Source organism: Tripterygium wilfordii, chromosome 4 (genome assembly GCF_013401445.1).
Source record: "Tripterygium wilfordii isolate XIE 37 chromosome 4, ASM1340144v1, whole genome shotgun sequence".
In the NCBI taxonomy this organism is placed as follows: Eukaryota; Viridiplantae; Streptophyta; class Magnoliopsida; order Celastrales; family Celastraceae; genus Tripterygium; species Tripterygium wilfordii.
In genome coordinates, this window is record NC_052235.1 from 3,441,868 (window position 1) to 3,464,651 (window position 22,784).

Here is a 22,784-nt window from a genome sequence, read left to right on the forward strand (position 1 = left end):
GTATTTAATAATATTGATTTCTCATTATCTTCAGTCTTTGTTATATACAATGTACTTGATTATTGTCAAACAGGGTATTGAGTTTTACGAAATCAATCCAACGGTTCACAATTTTTTTCTCCAAATTTGTTTATGCAAAGGTCTCTCTCCTGCATTCTATCATCTCTTCAAATTCTCTGTACCGCGACACCACAGATTGTTAGGATTCCCTAAAACCCAATCCAACGGTTCACCTTTTGTAACCAGCAGGACCTAATTACATGTGCCCAATTTAAGAGCAGGGGGTCAGAAATCAGAATGAGATAGGGAGAGGGCCCATGTCTAGTTTATTATTGCACGTGGATGAAGAATAGATTGGAAACCATGAAAGACAAAGCGTAACATTTAATGCTCAACGGTCACATTTGACATTTAAATAAGCAACTCCCACACACACAGCGTAGGAACTATTTATGTGACCAAAAAAACTGTATGTTTGTGGCTTTGTGTGGGGTGGGGGTGGGGTTTGTTAGTATTATTCTCACTTCAATAGTTCAATGTCGAAGAAAAGCAATACATAAAAAAAATTATGTACGTTCTCCAACGGTCTCATCATACTCTTCTTTCTTTTTTGTATTTTAAGGTACAAATTATGTATGATTCTTTCTCCACTTTTTATTTATTAAAACACAAGGAAAAAGACAAAGAAGATTGCCTTTTGAGATAATCTTGAATCCAGACTTGGATTGTTTGTCGTTCATGGCAGCTACTACTAACAGGTGCAATAAATAAACCCAGTTTGAAGAAATAAATAAATATAAATTTGACCACTACACTACACAGTTGGAAGCCAACATTGAAACTGCCGTTGGAGGGGGCCCCATATTTTCTGCATTTCAAAAAATATTTCTGATAATCTATCTTTGAAAACTTTCAAGTTTATTGGGAGGGACTAAAAAGTGAAATGAGACCTATTGACCAGCTAATTAGAGAAGATTTCTCTCTCCATCTTTTCAAATCCTTTCCTTTTGTTTTTTCTTCAAACTATAATATAATAACCAAATTAACATTAAGAGCTTCTACAGTATTAATCTTCTTTATCATCTCTTGTCTTCATTTTCTTTTTTCTTATTTACCTTCTTCTGTTTAACTTTTTCTTCAAAGCATCTTGCTTGTTCTCTTGAACTGGTCTTTTGAGTATACCATACAAGCTGAACAGCTTACTGCACAACTGGTGAGGTTGAAGAGGATGAGTGCTTTACAGTTCATCAAATGTGTTACGGTTGGAGATGGAGCTGTTGGGAAGACCTGCATGCTCATTTGTTACACCAGCAACAAGTTCCCCACTGTAATTAAGTCTTTTTCTTTTCAAGAAATCAACTACCCAATTCTCAAAATCCTTTATTTCACCATTTTTTTTTGTCTCTTCCATGTGTTATTTATGGATATCTACTTTATTTCTCTGCATTTTGGTTGTTACTATTTTTCTTCCATCTTTTTCTCTAATACCTTGTTGTTTTTGGTTTTCAGGACTATATCCCCACAGTTTTTGATAATTTCAGTGCCAATGTGGCTGTGGATGGCAACATTGTCAATCTGGGTCTGTGGGATACAGCAGGTATTTTGGGTTTTCCTTGTTGATACCAAGTTCTTGCCTATTTCTGATAATCCTAGCAATTACTTTCAGTGAATAACCGTTTGGGTTTGGGGTTTTGGCTGGTCATTGTTATACCATGTCTAATTTATGTTTTCCTGGCTCTGATTCACAGGTCAGGAAGATTATAGCAGACTGAGGCCTCTGAGCTACAGAGGTGCAGACATATTTGTGTTAGCTTTCTCATTAATAAGTAGGGCAAGTTATGAGAACGTTCTTAAGAAGGTAAAGATTTTGATGCTGATGTCTTTTTCTCACTTTTGATTTCTTGAGCTACTTTTTCCCCCCTTTTCTTCTTACCTTTGTAATTGCTGACTCTTGATTGTGTTTGCATAAAGTTGGTAATTTTCCTTCCAAAATAAATCACACCATTAAATTTTACTTGTTTTATACATCACCTGATATCAAAGTTTGAAACTTTTGGGTCTTTTTCATCAAATAGAGAGATTCTATTACTTAATTTAGTGAGAATTTGCAGTTATCATTGACTCTATTCTCTCATTTCAGTGGATGCCTGAGCTACGTCGATTTGCACCCAACGTTCCAATTGTGCTTGTTGGAACTAAGTTAGGTGAGCAACACATTGGAAAATTTTCAGTTGATATACTTATAACATGTGTTTCCACTTAAATATAATTTAGAATGTTTTTCCTCCATACCAGATCTTCGTGATGACAGAGGATATCTGGCTGATCATATGAGCTCCAATTTCGTAACATCTGCTCAGGTTATATGAGTTTTCCTTTACTTAATTGTCAGTAATACTCCATTTTTTTGAGAACATTGTTTTTTGCGGTATACAAATAACTCATTCAGCTTATTTAATGATAGGGAGAGGAACTGAGGAAACAGATTGGTGCAGCGGCTTATATCGAGTGCAGCTCTAAGACTCAGCAGGTGAATAGAATTTAAGTAATTAAGGATGTTTGTGACCCTTAAGTTTTTGAAGTTCTAATTCTTCTGTCGATAAAATGTATTGAATGTCGATTTTTTTTGATCATTTAGAATGTCAAGGCAGTTTTTGATACTGCAATCAAGGTGGTTCTTCAACCTCCAAGGCGTAAGGAGATGGTAAGGAAGAAAAGGCGCAGAAGTACTGGTTGCTCAATCGCGTAAGTGCTTTCCTTTTTTTGTTCTTCTTGTTTCTTTCATGTCATTTGATGATTCTTTCCATGCCCCCCGATGCATCATTCAGACCTTGTTGGTACTATAACATGCTCATAAATGGCATATTCAAGGACTGTATATTATTTTATCATGCATAAAGAACAAGGGTTTGCTCTTCTTTCCGAAATATGGTTTGCCGTTTCATGAAAAGAAGCTAAACAGAAGTGTTCAACATTTGGCATCAAAATGAGAGTACATTCTTATATTAGACAACAGAACAAGGTGAGAAAATGATTCTTGCTGTTGTGCAAAATAAGCAATTTTTTTCAACTTACGGATCAATTTCTTGCAGCACATTTGAAGAGTCGACATTGATATTATGTATTTCTTGCCGTGTTGTTTAGTTGATCTGGTTTGCTAGTTATCTTTTAGGAGGATATGACAGACTAGGATGCATTAAGTTCTGCAATTTTTTTTTGGATTATGCCAACTTCGTTATCCGCCTCCTTGCATTTTCCTTGTAGTTCTGCAAATCCTATACCACAAATCTCGACTACCTCGCAAACTGACAGAGTCTTGTTGTTCCATTCTTCTCTTCTTTTGTTGATTGCAGAAGCATTATTTGCGGAGGTTGTGTTGCTTAAAACTCGGTAACTGTGGTGGGATGGATATGCTAATACCAGCTTTTGACAAGGATTAATGACGTGCAAATATTTTGGCTGCTCATCAAATTGTTATTTGTTAGTTTCCACTGATGATTTATATTAGGTTTATGCTGTTTTGTGGCAATTATAATAGTTTTCTTGGATCTTGCATACTGGCTAAGTATGCAGGAAAAATTGTTCGTTCTCTCTTGTAATTTGTCGAAGTTTATTATGTTAATGATGTTGTTTTCTGCGCATTAATTTGGATTAACCCAGCAATATGGGAATTCTCTCATCTCATCTCATTTCTGCCAGTTTATCATCACTCTCTAAAGACTGCTTCATGTCTTGACAGACAAGAAGGCAATCAACCAATAACTTGACAAAATCGAGAGAATCACGAGTGGTTTAGATGATATTCATCTATTTGATATCTCATAGAGGGTTTGAGTTCGAGCCTTTCCAATCTCTTTCCCTTTCTTTCTTTGTAATCAAAAAATATATTTAGTACTCAAAATTCAAAAAGTTACAGCACAACTCAAATTTCTTAACCGAGAATTCAAAAGGTAGCTGAAAAAGAGGGGATGGTGATCAAACATGGTGACGGGCCGCATGAAAACATTTCTAGCCCAGTCGCCTACTGTCTTACAAACCCAAGAGTGGCAAAGCCCAAAACATGGTAACGGGCCCCATAAAAACATTTCTAGCTCAGTCGCCTGCTGTCTTACAAACCTAAGAATGGCCCAAGCCCACATTTGGAGAAGATTTTCTTTAACGTGCGTTAGGGGATAAAAATAATGAGAGCGTTCAAAGGCTAAAGCTACACATTGCGATTCAGCTGGGCTTTTTTTTCAGGGTTCCATAATAGCTACTGTGAAATGGACCTGAACCCGCCACCACCGAAGAGCTGGAGCATCCACACTCGACCCGAGATTATCGCCAAGTACGAAATCCAAGAACGTGTGGGCTCCGGCGCTTACTCCGATGTCTACAGGGCGCTTCGCCTGTCCGACAATCTGGAGGTGGCTCTCAAGGAGGTACATGACTACCAGTCTGCGTTCCGCGAGATCGAGGCCCTGCAGATCCTCCAGGGGATCCCTAATGTCGTAGTTTTGCACGAGCACTTTTGGCGGGAGGACGAGGACGCTGTCTTGGTGTTAGAGTTCTTGAGGACGGATTTGGCTACGGTGATTAAAGAGGCAAAGAAGGGAGGCGGGCTTCAGGTTGGGGAGGTCAAGAGATGGATGATGCAGATTCTGTGTGGAGTGGACGCTTGTCACAGGAATATGGTCATGCATCGCGATTTGAAGCCTGGGAATATGTTGATATCCGATAATGGAGTGCTCAAGTTAGCAGACTTTGGGCAGGTAAAAACCCTAACTTTTTTTTTTGTGCTTCGGCGGTCTTCTTGTGTTGTGTGGGAATTATATTATAGTTGTGAATGTTGGGTTTAATCATGTAATTTGCTGGGAATTGGTGCTTGAATCAATGATAAGTCTTTTTGTTGTCCTTTTGATTTAGGGTTATGAGGGTGTTTTCCTGATCAACAAATCAAGTTGGTTTCCACTGCAAAATTAGTGTATTATTGTTTATGTTGGTCTAGTATTTTGTATATGTGAACTTTGATGCTTCTTCATTGCGACCTGCTCAGGAAAGAGGGGGCAACGATGCATTCTTGTAACTTTCCCTAACTCCATCTCCATTGTGATAGCCTTCTGCTCAGGAGTTGTTTGATGTTAACCTTTGTTTTTTTCACCCACTTCATCATTCTGTCTGTTTAGATGTTCCAACGAGAGGCTATCAGCATTGCACTAAATAGGGATGTTTTCTACATTCCTCACCTGGAGAGCATCCGGATTGTGGTTATATATTGTTATAAGACATTGAAAAGAAAAAAATCATTTGCTTTGACTAATTACATAGGAAGAACCCATTTAGGTCGGTGATATTGTTCTGCTTCAAGTCCTTGTGCTTATCTCAAGGACTCATAGGTTTACTTTGGTTTATTTGCAGGCGAGGATGCTCATGGAGCCTGGATATGTTGCAGCAGATGCCAATCAAGAACAAGGTTCCATAAGTAAGGAGGAATATTTTAGAGAGATGGATGAGGTCAAGGCTGAAATATCCCTGGATGAAATGGCCAAACAAACCAATGTCCATGATGAAAATACATCTTGTCATGCGACTTGCACAACAGGTGACATTGAAGAAGATCCTTTCAAGGAGACGTGTTCTTACGAGGCACATGAAGGTGAAGACCTTAGGCATGGTTTTTGGACATCATGTGTGGGAACTCGCTGGTTCAGGGCCCCTGAACTTCTCTATGGGTCTACAGATTATGGACTAGAGGTTGATTTGTGGTCTTTGGGATGTATTTTTGCGGAGCTTTTAAGTCTTGATCCCCTTTTTCCTGGGAATTCTGATATTGATCAGCTCGGTAGGATTATCAATGTGTTGGGAAATCTGACTGAAGATGTCTGGCCGGGTTGTTCAAGACTTCCTGATTACAGAATAATTTCATTCTCTAAGGTAGAAAATCCAATTGGTTTAGAAGGCTGTCTTCCCAACCGTGCCCGTGATGAAATCTCGCTGGTTAAAAAGCTTGTTTGTTACAACCCTGCTAGTAGAGCTGCCGCAATGGAACTGCTCCATGACAAGTATTTCGTTGAGGAGCCTCTTCCAATTCCCATATCTGAACTGCGGGTTCCTTTGTCTAAGAGTTGGCAAGATGAGGAATCTCCAGGTGAGTGGTATAATTACAATGACTCAGATTCTGATTTCGATGAATTTGGCCCTCCAAGAGTTACCACCACCCACTCTGGTTTTTCCATTCAGTTCCCCTGAGCTCGGGGTGTAATATGGAATGGTATCTTACACACACACACACATATATATTTGTATGTTGTGAGAATCTCTCCAAGTCAGGCCCTCCGAAGTTTCCCTACACGAGATTAGGATACCTTGAGTGTCGCTCCAAAGTATTGACGAGAAGGTTTGAACCTAGGACACATTGGGGTTGCTCGAAATTGATGGTTTTAACGGGAATGCAATGACAATTGCAAGTGTGGGTTTGCGTGAATGAGGAATGAAATTAAGCTAGTGCTTATGGGGTCATGCTATTTTGTTATATGCATTTTTAAATATCTTATCTTGTTATATGATATTACAATATTCTAATTCATTTTATTTAATTAATTTTATGCGGCTCCTTGTATTTAAAACAACCAATTGTAGCTATTCAAATATGTAGGTTGTGGCAAGTGACACTAACCAATATATTCTTTTATTCAAACAAAATTAATTTATTATTCAAAATACAATTGGATAAATATTCAATAATAATTTCATGACTTGTCAAAACTAATTTATTAAAAATAATAATAATTGTATTAGGACTCTACCAACTTATGACTTGTAACAAAATTGAATACCTCCGAATGCTATACGTAGGCTTCCAATTAGTTATTTCTAATTTGAAAATTTGATATACGTCAATTTTACTATCAATTTCTTTATTAAAATAAAATAACTATTTGTTATTCAAAATACTAATTAGATTAGGACTCTATAATTCTATTATTTAAAATAATAATTGGATTAGGACTCTATCACGTCATGATTTGTAGAACAAAAATTGGTAAATTAGAAAAATAGTTAATTTTAAATACATTTTTTTTTGAAAAACCGTTAATTTGAAAAACCATTATAACAAGAAAATTATTTTTTATTTTCTTTTTTAAATCCTCCCTAATCTTCTTATTTCCTCCTCAACCACAACGAACTCTCCCTTTGAAAATAGAATAAATCCTTTGAAAAAATAATGCACCTATCATCTATGATCTATCCCTTTGAAAAAGATACCATACACATGGCGAAAGGAGAAGAAGTAGTATCAGTAACTCACTGCACGCCTAGGGTACTTGATAGTTTCCTATTATGCTCTTCTACTTTATACCATTTTGTGGAAAATTCGCTAATCTCTTAATCCGACGGCTATTGACAGACTAATGAATCCTATATGAATGTTCACCGTCTGATAAATTCTTTCAACATTCACCGTCAGATCTACCCCAATCCCAATCTCACCGTTAAATATATGGGAAATTGAATTTCAAAACTCCAAAGAGAGAGGGAGGACAGACGGAAGAACACAACCAAAACCAAAACCTTTTGCTCCAACAAGTCCCCTCTCTTTCTCTTCTATTTTTCTTTCTGTAATAAAATCTCTATAAAAATCCTACCTCTCTCTGTTCTTCTTCGCGAGGGTTTTTATTCAATATTTATCGATCGATTTCGTTTCAGTTATTTATTTTCACAGTGTTATCTCTACTGCGCCGCGAATTCTTCAGCTGATTAATCGCAGTTTTTCACCTAATTTTAACGTTCATCTGGTTTTGGATCTGAAAATTGAGAATTGGAGCTTCTTTTTTGAATCCTGGATGAATATTGAAGCAGAATCAGTGGATTGAGTTTGTTTGTGGCGCTGAAAGAGATCAGATTTTGGTGGGATTTTTTGAATATTTTTGTTTGATGGGGGAAGGTGAGGGACGCGAATTCCCTGCGAAAAATGCTGTGGCGGCTCAATCGGATGCCCATGGGAACGCCACTGTGGCGGCTGATTTCCCGGCGAAGAAGCCCGCCAGGCAGCTGGATTTCACGGGCGTGCCATCGCGGGGAAGCGTCGTGCTGCCAGAATATCCGCAACCACGAGAAGTGCCGCAGCAGGAGCCAGTGGCGGCATCTGCTCAGATACAGACACACACACAGACGCCGGTGGGGGCCATGCCCGTGGGAACGTCCCACACACAGAATCCTTCGGCGAGGAGTTTGTAAGTTTGAACAGTTTGTGCTGGAGATTTCATCGATGATATATTTCCATTCAAGGAGATTCTTTCTGTGGTGTGAAGTTCTATGAAATTGTGCTTATGGATTATTTGGCAAAGTTCACGTTTAATTTGAAAGTTTTGGTTTTTGTGAGCTTGAGGATTGCGCACTTTAGATTTGTGAATCATTTGAAGAATTTCTACATTTTTTGAAAGATTTGATTTTTTAATATGAAGTTGTGGTGCCTGCAGAAAATTATGAGGCTGTTTGCTTCTTAGTATTTTTTTTTTCTCTCTAATAAATTGCACTGAAAATGAAGGCTATCCTTGTACTTCAAGGGAATGAGGAAGAAAATAAATTTGAGGATTTGAATTTTGTTTGAAATTTCTTAATTCTTAGTCACCTAATAAAATTTGAAACCATATGACTCCAAGTATTATTTTTCTTGTTATGGATATTTACAAATATGGCAGGTGAGCTTTTATATTTTTTAACTGCTGATATAATAAATTTGATCTTGTTTCCTTAGATTCTGGTGAATTTAACTTCTTGCTTCTTTATGTTTATTGCACTTATGTTAGTTCATAAGTTCATAAGACTAGCCATTAAGGAACTAGCTATGTTGTGACCTTACTCAAATAGCCCCATTCTCAAAGGAAAGAAATATCTAATCACTGAACTAAGAATCCCTGTGCCAACCCTTTGTTGATAGTTTGGATATAAATGATTTGGAATGATATGATTACTGATCATTGTCCATTCAAAAAAATTACTGATCATTGTAATTTTGGATTCACTTAGTGGTTAGTAGAGATAGTAACTATAAGTGTATGGAAATGCCTGTGTATTCATGGACTCAGTAGCTTTATCACTATGACATTGCTTGTGAATAGTCATTGTTCCCAATGCATGCAATGATTCTTTACACTACCTTTTCTAATTCCAGAAAACCAGAATCTCCTAAATCAAGACCAAGACCCAGTGTTGAAGTAAAAGATGGGACTCCAAAGAAGCAAAAACAGTGCAACTGTAAACATTCCCGGTGCCTGAAGTTGTGAGTATAATACCATGTTTACTCTGTTCTGAGGAAGCATTTCATTTATATGTTGTGGTTGTTTTTCTTTTCTTTCCAATTTAAGCTACAGTTGAAAATGGCCACTAGGTGGCATTTCTTTTATATAGACTATTGGATTTGTGCTTGCATTCTCATCAACTTTTATATGAGCAAAAACATTAAAGGAAAAACAAATTTAGCATACTATTTTTCCATTTTGACTTATCATGCAACTTCAGGATTTCTTTAATATATATATATATAATGTTTTGTTTTTATTTTTCTACAAGGTTGAGGATTCAAACCTATCCCCTTGGGCAGGGTCTTGACCACTTGAACTAGTGGTGCTCCTCACTGACAAGACCTCTAGATGAGGGGCAGAAGAAGTTTATGGTGTATTGATATCTGCTGTAACATTTTTTACATGTTGTTAATCCAACTATGGCTATATCTAAATTGATGATATAAGTTAGTAAAGAGCTTATATACTGGGAACAATTTTTGTTTGTGATGTGAATTTTTTTGTATGAATCTTTACTTATTGACTGCGTAGGTTTCTATACTCATGCCCATGCAGCTTGCTTATTATATAAATACATATGAGGCCTGTCTTTCTGGATGTGCAGTCGATTATATGGTAATTGTTAGCAACATATTAGCTGTTACAAGTTATCAACTGATTTGATGCAAATTTCCAAATGTCTTAATCAGGTATTGTGAGTGCTTTGCTTCTGGAATATACTGTGATGGCTGTAATTGTGTAAATTGTTATAACAACGTTGAAAATGAAGCTGCTAGGCGAGAAGCTGTCGAAGCAACTTTAGAGCGTAATCCAAATGCCTTCAGGCCAAAGATTGCCAGCAGCCCACATGGAACACGCGATAATAGAGTACGTGCGTCAGACATTAAAAAACTTGAATGCATTTTGTTCTATAAATGTGGCTGATTAGGTTATGGTCATCTTGGCTCTTATTCTGGATCATATTTAGTTGACAAAGTATCAAACATTCTAGGAGGGCTTGTTAAGATGTCTAGTAATTACTGAATCTTACTCTGTTCCTTTTCCATTGTTCCTTCCACAAATGTGTCTTATTTTTATGCATGTCTCTGCAGTAGTTCAATTTGGACTTATCAATTATCTCCCATAATCTATCTCGCCAACATGTGATCATGACTAGATGGACCTGTCAACCTGCCCGTGACCCTTTTGATTTATGCATGAAAGCACTGAACCTTTAAGAGTGATTTATTATCTGTTATTACTGAAAGCATTGTCATTTTTTCATTTATCGCCGCCTTTTCCTTGGAATTATGTTTTCAGCACATAGCGTTGTACTAGCCGAAAAGGGTTTGGAGTACATGTCTCCTTATCCTAGAGATGCTGATTCCATTACAACCATCTGAGTATATCATTCTGTGCAATTTCATGTAATTTGAGAAAATGAAAAAGCAACATGTTGATCCTAAAATGTGGACTTTAGATTCCACTTTGAGTCTAGTCAGATGAGCATATACTATTAACACTGTACTCTGTTATGGTCATTTCTGGCAAGAACATTAATTTGTTTGAGATAATTGTAGGAGGAGGCTGGGGAAATTCTAGTGTTGGCAAAGCACAACAAGGGATGCCACTGCAAAAAATCAGGGTGTCTCAAAAAATACTGTGAGTGCTTTCAGGCCAATATTCTGTGCTCTGAAAATTGCAAGTGCATGGATTGCAAGAATTTTGAAGGAAGTGAAGAGAGGCAGGCTCTTTTTCATGGTGAACATGCCAACAACATGGCATATATTCAGCAGGCAGCAAATGCTGCCATAACTGGAGCTATTGGATCATCTGGTTATGCATCACCTCCTGTATCTAAGAAAAGAAAAGGCCAGGAGCTCTTGTTTGGGCCAATAGCTAAGGATTCCTCTCTTCACAGGCTTGGACAATTTCAACCGGTAAGCTTTATACTGGTATGATTTATCTAAAGCTATTCCATTGGATTCTTTGGTTGGATAGATTTGGTAAGCTTGTTTAATTTTAAAGGCTTTACGCTTTCTCATGAAAACACCTGGTCGTAGTTGTTTATATGTTCTCCTTAGAAAGTAACGTAACAGTTTATGTAGTTTAAAATATAAAAATGTAATGATTTGTACTAGGTAAAACTTAGAACATTTAAGAAAATTTGCTGTGCATTGGCGACTGTTGACTGCCATTTTCCAAGACTATAGATATGAATGAAAGTTGTTCTAACTTTTAATATTTTGATTGCTTGAAGTTGGTTGATGCAGTTTACAGACTGTTTTTCAACCATGATTGGTGCACTAGTTGCTGACATGATATTTTTATTATTATTTATTTTCTATTTTCCCCAGGCAAACCCTGTTATGGGTTCTGCACTCTCGTCTTCCGCTCCTGTAGTTCGAGCTGGTAGCTCTGCAACACTGGGTCCTTCAAAATTCACATATAGGTAAAAACATTTATCTTCATGAATATGAAGACTTATTACTAATCTTGTTGGCAAAAGTAACTTTTTTTTAATAGGTCTCTCTTAGCAGACATTATCCAACCACAGGACGTGAGAGAACTTTGCTCAGTCTTGGTTGTTGTATCGGAGGAAACTGCAAAGACACTTACAGGTGATTGTCTAATTTTAGAGTTGGAAGACTTACTCTGGAACCTAGTGAACTGTATGCATAATTGACATGTTCCTTTTTTCTTGCAATTGTCTCTGTTAGATTGGTGTGTTTGGATTTGAAAAGCTCTGATATATTATTTAGAGATCCACCAGCGCCTCAGTTTGTCCACCGAAATTTAAGAGACCTTTGATTTTAACTTTATGGGCTACAAGCCTACAAATTATCCATTTTTTCGCTGCCCTCTCTTCGTCTTCCACAAGTGATAGTATCTATGAGACATATCGTGTCTGTATTCTGTAACCAATGCAGATGAAATTGACTGATCCTGGAACCTCTCTTTTTTATCTCGTCTTTTGGCACCAGAAAGTATTCCTTAAAAAGCTATCATGAGCATAAGTTGCATTCATAACTATCCTGTCCAATTTTGTCTGACGGGAATGCCTACCTGATTTGGCGGGTGATATCAACTTTGTATTTGTGTTCTTTATATGCACATGCACATATAAGCATATCAAGTGTAAGTTGGTGAGCCATGTACAAGTTAATTAGAAATTTTCCCTGAACAATCAATGTAGGAGCTTTCAGGGTTAGAATATGAATGCAATATATGTGCATCTCACACTTTATGATTGCCAATTTTATGTCACGTGGTTCTCCTCTTGTTATCTAATTAGCATCTTTTTGTCTGATTCTGCTTCCTTATATCAAAATTTTGGAACTGCAGCAGCGCTGCGCATCTCTCTGCTGCCATTTGTTTGTTTGGTTTATTTCTTTCTGATGCATATATATGCCTCCCATTTGTATAATTTCTTGCAACTCCTTATCTTTCGAGTATCTGATATATATAGTTTTTTCTGATTTTGATTCACAATTTGCATACACTATCATTTCATTTAACGGGTTTGATTTAAATTCTTTATTCATCCTGACCAAAAAACGGCAATAGACAAGGGAACAGAAGACCAAACAGGAACTTCCCTTGCGTCACCAACACTAGAAAGATTGCAAGGCCAGAAGGAATCTGATCCGCAGAAAAGGGTGTCTGATGATTGTTTGAGTGCAAATCAGGAAGATAAAGTTGCGCCTGTTAATTCAAGTTCAGGTGGTACTGAACTGCCAATGAGAAGGCCTATGTCTCCTGGAACGTTAGCATTGATGTGCGATGAACAAGATACAATATTTATGTCAGCGTCTTCCCCTAATAGAATAACTAGTCATGGTTGCAACACAACTTCACAGTTGCATCATGGACAACGCATGAATGAGGCTTATGCAGAGCAGGAAAGAGTAGTTTTGACAAAATTTCGAGATTGCCTCAATAGGCTCATTACTTTTGGAGAGATTAAAGGCAAGGTTCTTTATTTTGATTACTGTTTCCTTGGAACCCTATATGCCTAAAATGCTGATTCATGTGTTTATGTGAAAGTTTAGGATAGACAAGATTACTGATAATTTTGATCGATTGCAAATCATAATTTTTCATCAATTTGTTTTGCCAGAACTAAAAAATGGATGCTAGATTTGAATATAGCCTTTTGTGGTCAGATACTGTGCAATGTGCATCATATTTAGCTACTTGTACTTCACAAGTTTGATTTGTCATGTAATCTAGCATACATTTCAGGCCTGGTGCATATTTCTGATTGCTGAAGCCGTAACTTAGTTTATTTCTTATAAGGAGGCTTTTGATATTCAGCTTTCATGACCTACAACATTATGTCCTTTTTTTGTTTTGATGCTTCAAACCTCTGGAAATAATTGTGCTTTTCCACTCAAACAGAAACAAGGTGTTCGAAATTATCAAGAACTGAAATTGGGAGTCCACAGGACCCAAGCAGCAATGGCCCTGCAAATGCCAGAATTGAAAATGGGAAGCAACAGGTACCTGTAAGCAATGGTGTAGCCCAACCCCCTGCAAAGATGCCTCAGATGATTACCGGAGCAGTTTCTGCCTCTAATAAGGATCTTCCAAAAATTCCAGCCCTTCCGGAAAATACAGATAATAGGCCTAAGGCATAAATGTGTGAGGATTAAATTGGCCCAAGGTATGCTATTGAATCTTGCCCTTCTTTGACCCTGCCTCACTGCAAAGCCTTGTGCACAGTAGTAGTTTACCTTTCCGTATACTTCTACGTTTCCTTTCTATTACACCATTTTCCATTGCGGCTTCAACTCTGATGCAGTATTGAGGTGGTAACAGGCGCCTTAATGTTGGCAAGATGCCAATATGATTTAGTCCTTACATCTCTTTTATTTATTTCCTCACATCAGCTCTGTGTTTCACTATTTTAACCCTAGTGCAGTACATTGCTGCAATGTGCAGAGTATGTAATCTTCTCTGTTAGATGGCAATTATCACAGTTGCTTGTGATATTAGACAGTAGTAGTTTTTCATATATTTTATACTTAATACAGAAATTTTCGAGTAATTGTAATATCCATCGATGGGTGATTTCCGTACTTGGGTTCAACTAACAATTGCTAATGATAATAATCACAAGAAAAAAGCTACATAGTCAGTTTTCTCATTTCTTTTTCATCTGATTTTGTGGAATAAAGATGGTCATTTGATTGTCTGTTGATTATTGATATTTTTGTTATCATCTGCGTATAATTTTTTCCCAAAGTGGGAAGATTTTTATATTAGGGCAATGCGGTTTCGCAATCTTTCACTTTGTATCAATCTTCTTAAGCAATAACTGAAACAGGAATTGAAAGAATTCACAAAACTTTAATCAACCTTCTTATTGAAAACTATATTTGTTCATTGCATGGAAGCAAATCATTATTAGTTCATTACATCAACTACTGTTTCCCTGAATGAAATTATGCTCGACAACAGACAATAAATCATAAAAAGTTGTTCCTTACAAGCGTGACCTTGATGCTGTGGATGGAGAAGGATCACTCTGCAGAAAAATAGACAATGCATCAAATTTTTTTTTATAAGATCATTCACCAGTTTTTCTCAAACAGCTAGAACGATTAAACAAGCAAAAAGGTTCAAAAATTTCTTACCAACAGCATGCCTTTCTCTGCCCTTTCTTCCAAGTATCTTGATGGTTTAAAGAAGTTACCATATAGTTGTGACCACTTCTTGAGACTTGTAAATACATGATTAACCCCAACTAGATCCGCCCAAAAAACAATACCGCCTCTGCAAAGACGGTTAGTGTGGTTAAATTTTACCATAGATCCAAGGTTTGCTAATCACACTGCTATTCATATAACTGACGACATAAATGAAAATGTTAAATTTTTGTTCAGTATATACAACTAAAACGAACAGGTATCACATGACAAAGTGACAAACAACTTTTCTGACTTAATTGTAGAAGCTGAAAACAAATTCTGGACTATAAGAAGAGTGGTATGATTCACAATATATTTCGCATAAGTGAAAACGGATGACGGTATCTCCGGTGCCTAATTCGTAGAAGATTCTTTTGTCAAGCATAGAGACATTTTAGATGAATCATCCTAGGGTTCAAATTAGTGTAGGTTTAAAAAACTGATATATAAGAAGAGTGGTATGATTCACTATATATTTCGCGTAAGTGAAAACGGATGAAGGTATCTCCCATGCCTAATTCGTAGAAGATTCTTTTGTCAAGCATAGAGACATTTTAGATGAATCATCTTAGGGTGTTCAAATTAGGGTAAGTTTAAAATACTGATATATAGACTTACTTTGACATTTAAATCAAAACACTACGTAGATTAAAATGAATAATTTGAGCCTTTTAGATGGCAATTTTACTTGCTATTAGGTACCCTCAATGTGCCCAACAGTACATAATGGGTATCAGGCTATCAACATCATCTGCTCCAAGTAATAGGAACATAACTACTCACGTATGAACTAAAGGATTTGTCACATAAAGAATGCTAATCAGCACCCCCAAAATTTAATTTTCTTTTATAAGAATGTCCCTTTACTGCTAAAATGGGCAATCATGTGGATTAAAAAAGCTTAATGCAAGATGAAAAACGGAATGGGTAGCGAAACTTAAGTTGTCACTATAGCATACTTACCGGTAAGATGGGAAACTCATTCCGAGGATTGATGCAACGTCAAGGTCTGAAGCTCGGACGACAACTCCATCATCCAAAACACGACATGCCTCATTTACCACTGAAAAGAGTATCATCTCTAAAATTTCTTGATCTGTTACAGAAATTGGCTGCCACATAAAATTCAATAACATCACATTAGCTCTTTGGAAGCGGAGTAGTCCAATATTACAACCTTACAACATTCAACCATTATCTCATGAAGAAAAATTAGTTACAGTTGTTTAAAAGCAGACTACCTTCCCACCAGGCATAAGATTGGCAAGCCGTCTAGACTCCTCAATAATCGGAAGAACTGAGGGATCAGGCTTTGGATTGCTTCCCTTCTCATAGATGTAGTATCCTTTTCCGTTATTCTTGCCTAAAACACCGGAATTGTATGATGCCAAAATGAGAAAAATGTCAAACCATAAGCCATAAAGAATACGAAGCAAATGTCATTTAGATGATAATGGCGCAACTTCATTACCATTTCTTCCATTTTTAATTAGAAGTTCAATCAAAGGTGTATGAAATGTACGATCGGGGAATGCATCAGTAAATATTTTCCCAACTGCAATGGCCACCCCATATCCAGAAAGATCCTGCAGCCTGAAAGTATATGACACGGAAGGGCAATTAATCCGTCATTCAATCTCACACCAAGATGACCAGGCTTATGCATGCATTGACCAGTAAAATGCAATTAATCAGTCATTCAATCTCCCTATATGATTATTACCTTTGTCTTAAGTGGCAAATTATGCTTTACTGGATGCAACTTTTTCACAAAAAACATATGCAAAGTAAAATGCAAGGGTAAGAATATTACGTGAAAGGACCCATGGGAAGGCCAAAACTACTGATAACCCGGTCGATTCTGAAAGGATCCACGCCTAAGTGGACCAGAAGATGTGCACTCTGCGAATATGGGAAGAATGTCCGATTGACTGCAAAGCCAGTGCAATTTCCCACCACAACAGGAACTTTCTTTATCAATTTCCCAACTGCCATGAGATCAAGAATTACTTGTGCAGAAGTCTTTTCTGTCCGTACAATCTCCAGAAGGGGCATTATGTGAGCAGGACTGTTTATCCAATGGCGTGTCAAATAAAAAAATACACCTTAGTGAACTTCGAAAGATAGATACAGTCGACGAACAAATAATATACCAACGTAATTCAGTTAATCTTTAGGTTTTGCCTTCGGCTAAACTTTGAAATCAAACTTAACTCTTCAGCAACCAAACAAAATTAATACCATAAGCGAATCAAACCACATTGAATTCACAGAAAAATGGAACGGGAAATAATTTACATAGCCTGCGAACCATATTTTTTTAAAAGTACAAAAAATAGAGATTCGGAAAGCTAATTTCCATTACAATCCATTATGTAATGTAAGCCCAATTTATTCAATAAGGCAGGCATCTGCAAGCATCCTATCACTCCATGGGCAAACGAAAAAATAGAACTTAAGAAAAATTCGTACGCTAAAGATTTATTCGCATTCTTTTTTGTACTGCATATAACTTCTACCCAGCCCACTAATAGTATTTTGGCAATTTAATTATGCTGGAAGAGAAAATGCAACTTTATAATTCTCCCGAGGAAAAGATGGAACAGATATATCCAACAAGGATCGTAAGTAGCCCTCATCTATTCTAATTGAGAAATGGCCTCCATAGAGATAAAAGAGCGATCTGTTGGCTCACAAAACATTGGCATTTCTGCTATAATACCCAGTTTGGTAAAGCATATTGAGAATAGCAGATATGCTAGTAAAAATGTTGGTAGCAGAAATGTTGGACAATTTTAGTAGCGGATATGCTGCCTGAATGATTGATAGGTGTTTGGTTCAACTTTTGTTGGTAACATTTATGATTGTAATATTATGATAAATTACGTGCAGGGGTATTATGCATTTTAGTTGAAACAAATGTAAATAAATAGTAAAATAAATAACAAAAATTTATAAAATAAACATAAATGATTAAAATAAATATAAATAATTAAAATAACTACACATGTCACACTATCACTGTCATTATTGTACAAGAAAACGAATAAAAAGAAATAGAAAAATCTTGATTTTTGTCCAAAAGTAATAAAAAAATCCTTAAGAGAGTAGTAGCGGGAGAGTGAGCTGCACCGGATGATCTTGACTATGGGCCCAGGTTGACAAAGTTGTTCAAAAAGGGAGAAATTTTTAAGGATATTGTGGGTATAACATTAAAAGTTTAAGGACAATAATGACATAATTTCGAAAATGCTACTAAAATTGTCCCAAAAGGTAGCATTTTCAAAAGAGCCTAAAATGCTCCCAAAAGTCCCTCGGTTTTGCTGTCCAAAAATGGTCGTTTGGCAAGCAACAAGCATTTATACTACGAAGTAGTAGAAATGCTGGGTAAAATGCCTTACCAAATGCAGCCAAACAAGCACAAATTGTAACAAGAAAAAAGGAACTCAGAGAAACCAATGCAACAAAACAATTAATTAAAAATAATTATAGTTCTTGCAGGGAAATCTTAAAAATAATTCAAGACTCAAGAGTCGAAAAAAAACCTGAAAAAATGTGCCCCAATAATATGATCCTGCGAACTAGTCTTCTCCCCTATTAGATTAAGGTCAATTGTAGATGTATTTGTTGCCAAAATGCAGTGAGAAGGGCATTCCTTCTCAATATCGGTAAATATTTTTTGCTTCAGAGGAATGTTTTCAACGACAGCCTGTAAATTCAAAACATTGAACCAAATTAAATGAACTTTCAAACCATATATACTTGTCTGGAATCTCCTAAAAAATGCAAGAATAAACTAGAAGATGATATATTACTGAAATTCAAGCCTAATTTTACGCATAGGGACTTCGTACTCATCCAACTCTAAACTTAAACTGAAGAAGCTGAAAAGGCATAAAATAAAAAATTCTAGATTCACAGTGAAAATAATAAAATCAGCCCACCTCTATGACCATATCTACATCTTTAAATTCAGAGTAATCCAATACACCTTTAAGCATAGACAAAGCCCTCTCTGCCTTATCCGGTGTCAACTTTCCTTTTGCCACCAAGCTCCTAACATTTGCTATCATGCAAAGAGAAATGATAATTATAAGAAATAAGAATCAATGAGTTCATCTGGATTCTAGAGTAACAAGGGGAATCAAAGTAATGAGTCCAAAAAGATAAGTTTGGAAAAAAACCAGCCATGTTACTAAGTTGTATAAAATCCAAACTTCTTTTCGAAAAAAAATCTGAGCAATCCTAATTATAGTTCGTCAAGCATCTGAAACAAAGTCTTTCAGTTATTAATAAGGAATGGGTAAAGTTCAATGATGAATCATTGGCTTTAGTGTAGCCTTTGCAAATGGAGGCATAGTACTGAAACATGAAAATTTCTATCGTGAATCTCAACAGGATAAATAATGACTACCTTCTATCAATTTTATTCCCTTCAGAAGATATTCGGGGCTGATTTCCTTAAGAACGACATGTATATTGCTCAAAATAAGAGCTGTAGCAATGCCAGAACCCATTAATCCTCCACCAATAACGGCTACTTTCTTCACATGCCTAGGTTTCAGCCCAATATCAGTAACATGAGGAACCTGCAAAAGGTTGAAGTTAGAAGACATATCAAATACGACTGAAAATTGTTCCACCCTTTCAGAGCAGAATATGCCCATATTTCTCAATGTAAGAATAAATTCCCTCACATTACTACAGAACCGTGCAAGTACACTAACTTGGTACAAGCAGTGGAGTGAATGCTATGATCTTGTAGAACGAAAAACACAGCATCGGAGCAAAATCCAAAGAAAATCAAAGTGAAAACACAACGTATAACAAGAGTCCAGTTTATTGAGGAAATGCAAAGGAACACATCACAAACGCCACTATAAGGAATTCACCCAATCAACTGCCTTAATCAACCCAAATAAAGCACCACGGAGATCCTAGTTTCACTACATTACCTTACCTTTGAAATTGCACGTTGGGCAAAGAAGACATGAACAAGACCTTTTGAGGTGTCTGACAAGACCAAATCCTTAAATACTTTTGCCTCCTGCAACGACATATTCATCAATTATATGCACAGAAATTAGCCCATATCCAAGCTAACAGAAAATTTAACTGCATCTGGTAAAACCAAGTTTTCTCACAAGTCGACAACTATACAACCAACTCCCATTGGCAATAACGGAAAAACTCTCCCAGAATTTGACAACAAAATCAACAATATTACTGCAGCTAAAGAATTTTCCATAGAAAGAAGACAATGTATTGTTGAAAAGAGTGAAAATTATACCTTTAGAACACCATTATATCCTCCACGAACAATACCCTCCTCAATCACATCAAGGCATACGAAGTGCTGAGGCATGTTTGGGGCAGTCTTCTTGGCTTGCTGCCTCGCAGTTTTCAATATTTCACGTGCCTCGGCTGGGGAACCAAGCTTGTCTGTCCTGTGAAGGGAGCGCATGTATGGCCTGCGCTTCTCAGCAATATCTAGGGCCCATTGCCGAGATACTTTCAGCAACTCTCCATTAGACACTATGGCATCAATTAGACCAAGCTTATTCCCTTCTTCGGACATAATTGATTTCGATAACTGCAAGATAAATATCCCAGAACCAATTTAGCATTACTGGAAACTGGAAAGTGAAAAGGACTTTAGAGAAGTGTTCTAAAGAAGACAAAGATCTGATCATTGGTAATATGATACAATCACATGTACTAATCACACTCTCCGCACAAGCTTTTGTCAAGTAAAAGAACAAGCTTTTAATATAGAGTGCAGTCATCAGATTTAACAATCAAATCATAATTAATTCTCATAACTGATTGTTTAGCCAAAAATTCTATCGTGATGGTGATGATTGAAGAATGATCTCAAGCGACCATAAAAAAACAGCATTAACCCCACCTTCGAAAACCTCCTAAGAATTTACGCCTATTATAAATGAAAATGTGAAAGGCTAAGTAACAAGTGAAAACTTAATGAAAAGGAGAGAGAGTGAGAATCAGAAAAAAGGCTTACTAGCATCATTTGGACAGCCTTTGACAGCCCTACAAGCCTAGGAAGACGCTGTGTACCTTACAGAGCAGGAAAAAAGCAAAAAAGTCAGTGAGGTTAGTAAGTCGTAATATTATAAGAAAATAATTCAATCCACACACATAAAATACTAGAACCTTAATAGATTTGTTGCAAGTATGAGTGGTATGGGTAATGTATAAAAGCAGGATTACCTCCAAACCCAGGAATCACCCCAAGTGTCAACTCTGGCAGGCCAAGTTGAGTTTTTGGTGTGGCAATTCGTGCATGACATCCCTGCACGGTGTTGAACCAAATTTATAACAACGTATGAAAATGAAGTCAACAACCACCATATTTGATTAAACAACACAAACCATCGCCAACTCTAAGCCACCTCCTAGAGCTAACCCTTCCACAGCTGCAACAACAGGCTTCTTGCAATCTGTTACAAATTAACATGTTAATAAAAAATAATTAATTTAATTTAAGAGACATGAGTGTAGAAGCTTTTTGAGAACCTTCAATGGTGTTGACAACAAGATCGACAGATACATCAGGCATTAAAGAAACATCCCCTGTAAGCCACAATTACAACTATAAGCTCTCAAATTTCAAGAGATAATTCATTTGTATATAAAAGCTAAACTACATATAGTACAATCAATTAACTCATACCAGTCTTGTGAACCTTCTGGAAGACATTGATGTCAAATCCACCAGAAAACCTTCCACCTTTGCCTTAACAAAAAAATAAATTGTCAACATACGACACAACAAACAACATGAACTTTTTCACTCAAAAGTGTACCTAAAACATTGCAGTAGTGTCACTCTGAGTGATTCAGTTGGAATTTACTCAAACAACACAACAACCTTACAGTATCTCAAGTCTCAACAACAACCTAATCATAATTGTAGTATTTTCAGCATATTCCCTAAAACCATGAACCAATGTGCCGTGGTGCCAAAAATAAGGAGGTCATCCGATCCTCATCGTAATTTTGTTCATCGCAACCAAATAAACAATCATCGCAACCAAATAAACAAACAATAAATCTAGATGCAGCACAATTATCAAAAAAAAAAATTATTAATGCTGCAATAGAGCCATGATTGACTAATAGACGAACTTATTTTGCGTGGTTTGTCCTATAACTAAACTATTAACTCGTTACTCGCATAAAAACAAGACTCTCAAATCAAGATCAGTTGACTTCAGTCAATACAACAAAGCATGGCATCAAAAGAATCGGAACTCACCAGTCAAAACAATAGCTCTCACATCGCCTCTCGTAGTTGCCTCATCGAACTTCTCCTTCAGCCCCGCAATTACTGCACGTCACGGAAAAACTCCTTACGAATTCAACCAAAAGAAAGGAAACAAAAAAATAAAGAGAGAAAGTGATCCCGGCCAGTCATACTTGGAATGGCGAGGGCGTTTACGGGAGGATTGCAGATCTCGATGACAGCAACACCGTCACTTCCAACCTCCATGTTGACACGAATCTCCGCCATAGCTTGCTAGCTAGAAAAAAAAAATCAGAAGGAAAGGAAGAACGGACGAATTCGAACTGCGAAACGTTTTAGAAGAGACTGAACATATATATGCAGAGCGGACTCTCGGTCTTTCCTTTTTGCGCGGGGCAATTATTATATTTGGGGAATAAGTGGCTGACCTCATCTTTTTGTTTGGTCCATGCGACATTTGTGTGTGGCACGTGACGAAACGGTCATGAATTGTCTCGATGCGTTTACATTTGAAATAAAACAATGCGTTAGATGCTCTTCATAATATTCCAAAATAAAGTT

At 36.8% G+C, this 22,784-nt stretch overlaps 4 protein-coding genes across 5 annotated transcripts; 3 read left to right on the forward strand and 1 right to left on the reverse strand.

Moving 5' to 3' along the window:
* The first annotated feature begins 1,044 nt into the window (after nucleotides 1–1,044).
* On the forward strand, nucleotides 1,045–3,645 carry LOC119997427 (rac-like GTP-binding protein ARAC7). Of its 2 annotated transcripts, none has more exons than XM_038844446.1 (8): nucleotides 1,045–1,327; nucleotides 1,510–1,579; nucleotides 1,749–1,858; nucleotides 2,141–2,204; nucleotides 2,296–2,360; nucleotides 2,465–2,530; nucleotides 2,639–2,745; nucleotides 3,354–3,645. In XM_038844446.1, the coding sequence occupies exons 1-8, from the start codon at nucleotides 1,229–1,231 to the stop codon at nucleotides 3,382–3,384; spliced, it is 612 nt and encodes a 203-aa protein (XP_038700374.1). In that variant the 5' UTR covers nucleotides 1,045–1,228; the 3' UTR covers nucleotides 3,385–3,645. The 2 variants fall into 2 exon arrangements, with proteins under 2 accessions (XP_038700374.1, XP_038700373.1); XM_038844445.1 differs by having other exon boundaries at nucleotides 1,051–1,327; nucleotides 1,510–1,597.
* Nucleotides 3,646–4,262: 617 nt separating this feature from the next.
* On the forward strand, nucleotides 4,263–6,579 carry LOC119997426 (cyclin-dependent kinase F-1-like). Its single transcript, XM_038844443.1, has 2 exons — nucleotides 4,263–4,751; nucleotides 5,398–6,579. Exons 1-2 carry the CDS (start codon nucleotides 4,263–4,265, stop codon nucleotides 6,226–6,228), a joined length of 1,320 nt encoding a protein of 439 aa, XP_038700371.1. The 3' UTR covers nucleotides 6,229–6,579.
* Nucleotides 6,580–7,510: 931 nt separating this feature from the next.
* LOC119996079 (protein tesmin/TSO1-like CXC 5) lies at nucleotides 7,511–14,412 on the forward strand. The gene is made up of 8 exons (XM_038842589.1): nucleotides 7,511–8,213; nucleotides 9,155–9,262; nucleotides 9,974–10,151; nucleotides 10,844–11,203; nucleotides 11,621–11,715; nucleotides 11,790–11,884; nucleotides 12,831–13,232; nucleotides 13,665–14,412. Exons 1-8 carry the CDS (start codon nucleotides 7,915–7,917, stop codon nucleotides 13,901–13,903), a joined length of 1,776 nt encoding a protein of 591 aa, XP_038698517.1. The 5' UTR covers nucleotides 7,511–7,914; the 3' UTR covers nucleotides 13,904–14,412.
* A 183-nt stretch (nucleotides 14,413–14,595) lies between these two features.
* On the reverse strand, nucleotides 14,596–22,591 carry LOC119996085 (peroxisomal fatty acid beta-oxidation multifunctional protein AIM1-like). Its single transcript, XM_038842597.1, has 18 exons — nucleotides 22,397–22,591; nucleotides 22,236–22,307; nucleotides 21,651–21,713; nucleotides 21,494–21,550; nucleotides 21,350–21,417; nucleotides 21,188–21,269; nucleotides 20,979–21,034; nucleotides 20,247–20,549; nucleotides 19,917–20,003; nucleotides 19,371–19,545; nucleotides 18,901–19,022; nucleotides 18,502–18,665; nucleotides 16,770–17,024; nucleotides 16,428–16,549; nucleotides 16,198–16,319; nucleotides 15,920–16,068; nucleotides 14,903–15,041; nucleotides 14,596–14,793 (listed from the first exon to the last, which is right to left on the reverse strand). The coding sequence occupies exons 1-18, from the start codon at nucleotides 22,488–22,490 to the stop codon at nucleotides 14,752–14,754; spliced, it is 2,172 nt and encodes a 723-aa protein (XP_038698525.1). The 5' UTR covers nucleotides 22,491–22,591; the 3' UTR covers nucleotides 14,596–14,751.
* Between the last annotated feature and the right edge of the window lie 193 nt (nucleotides 22,592–22,784).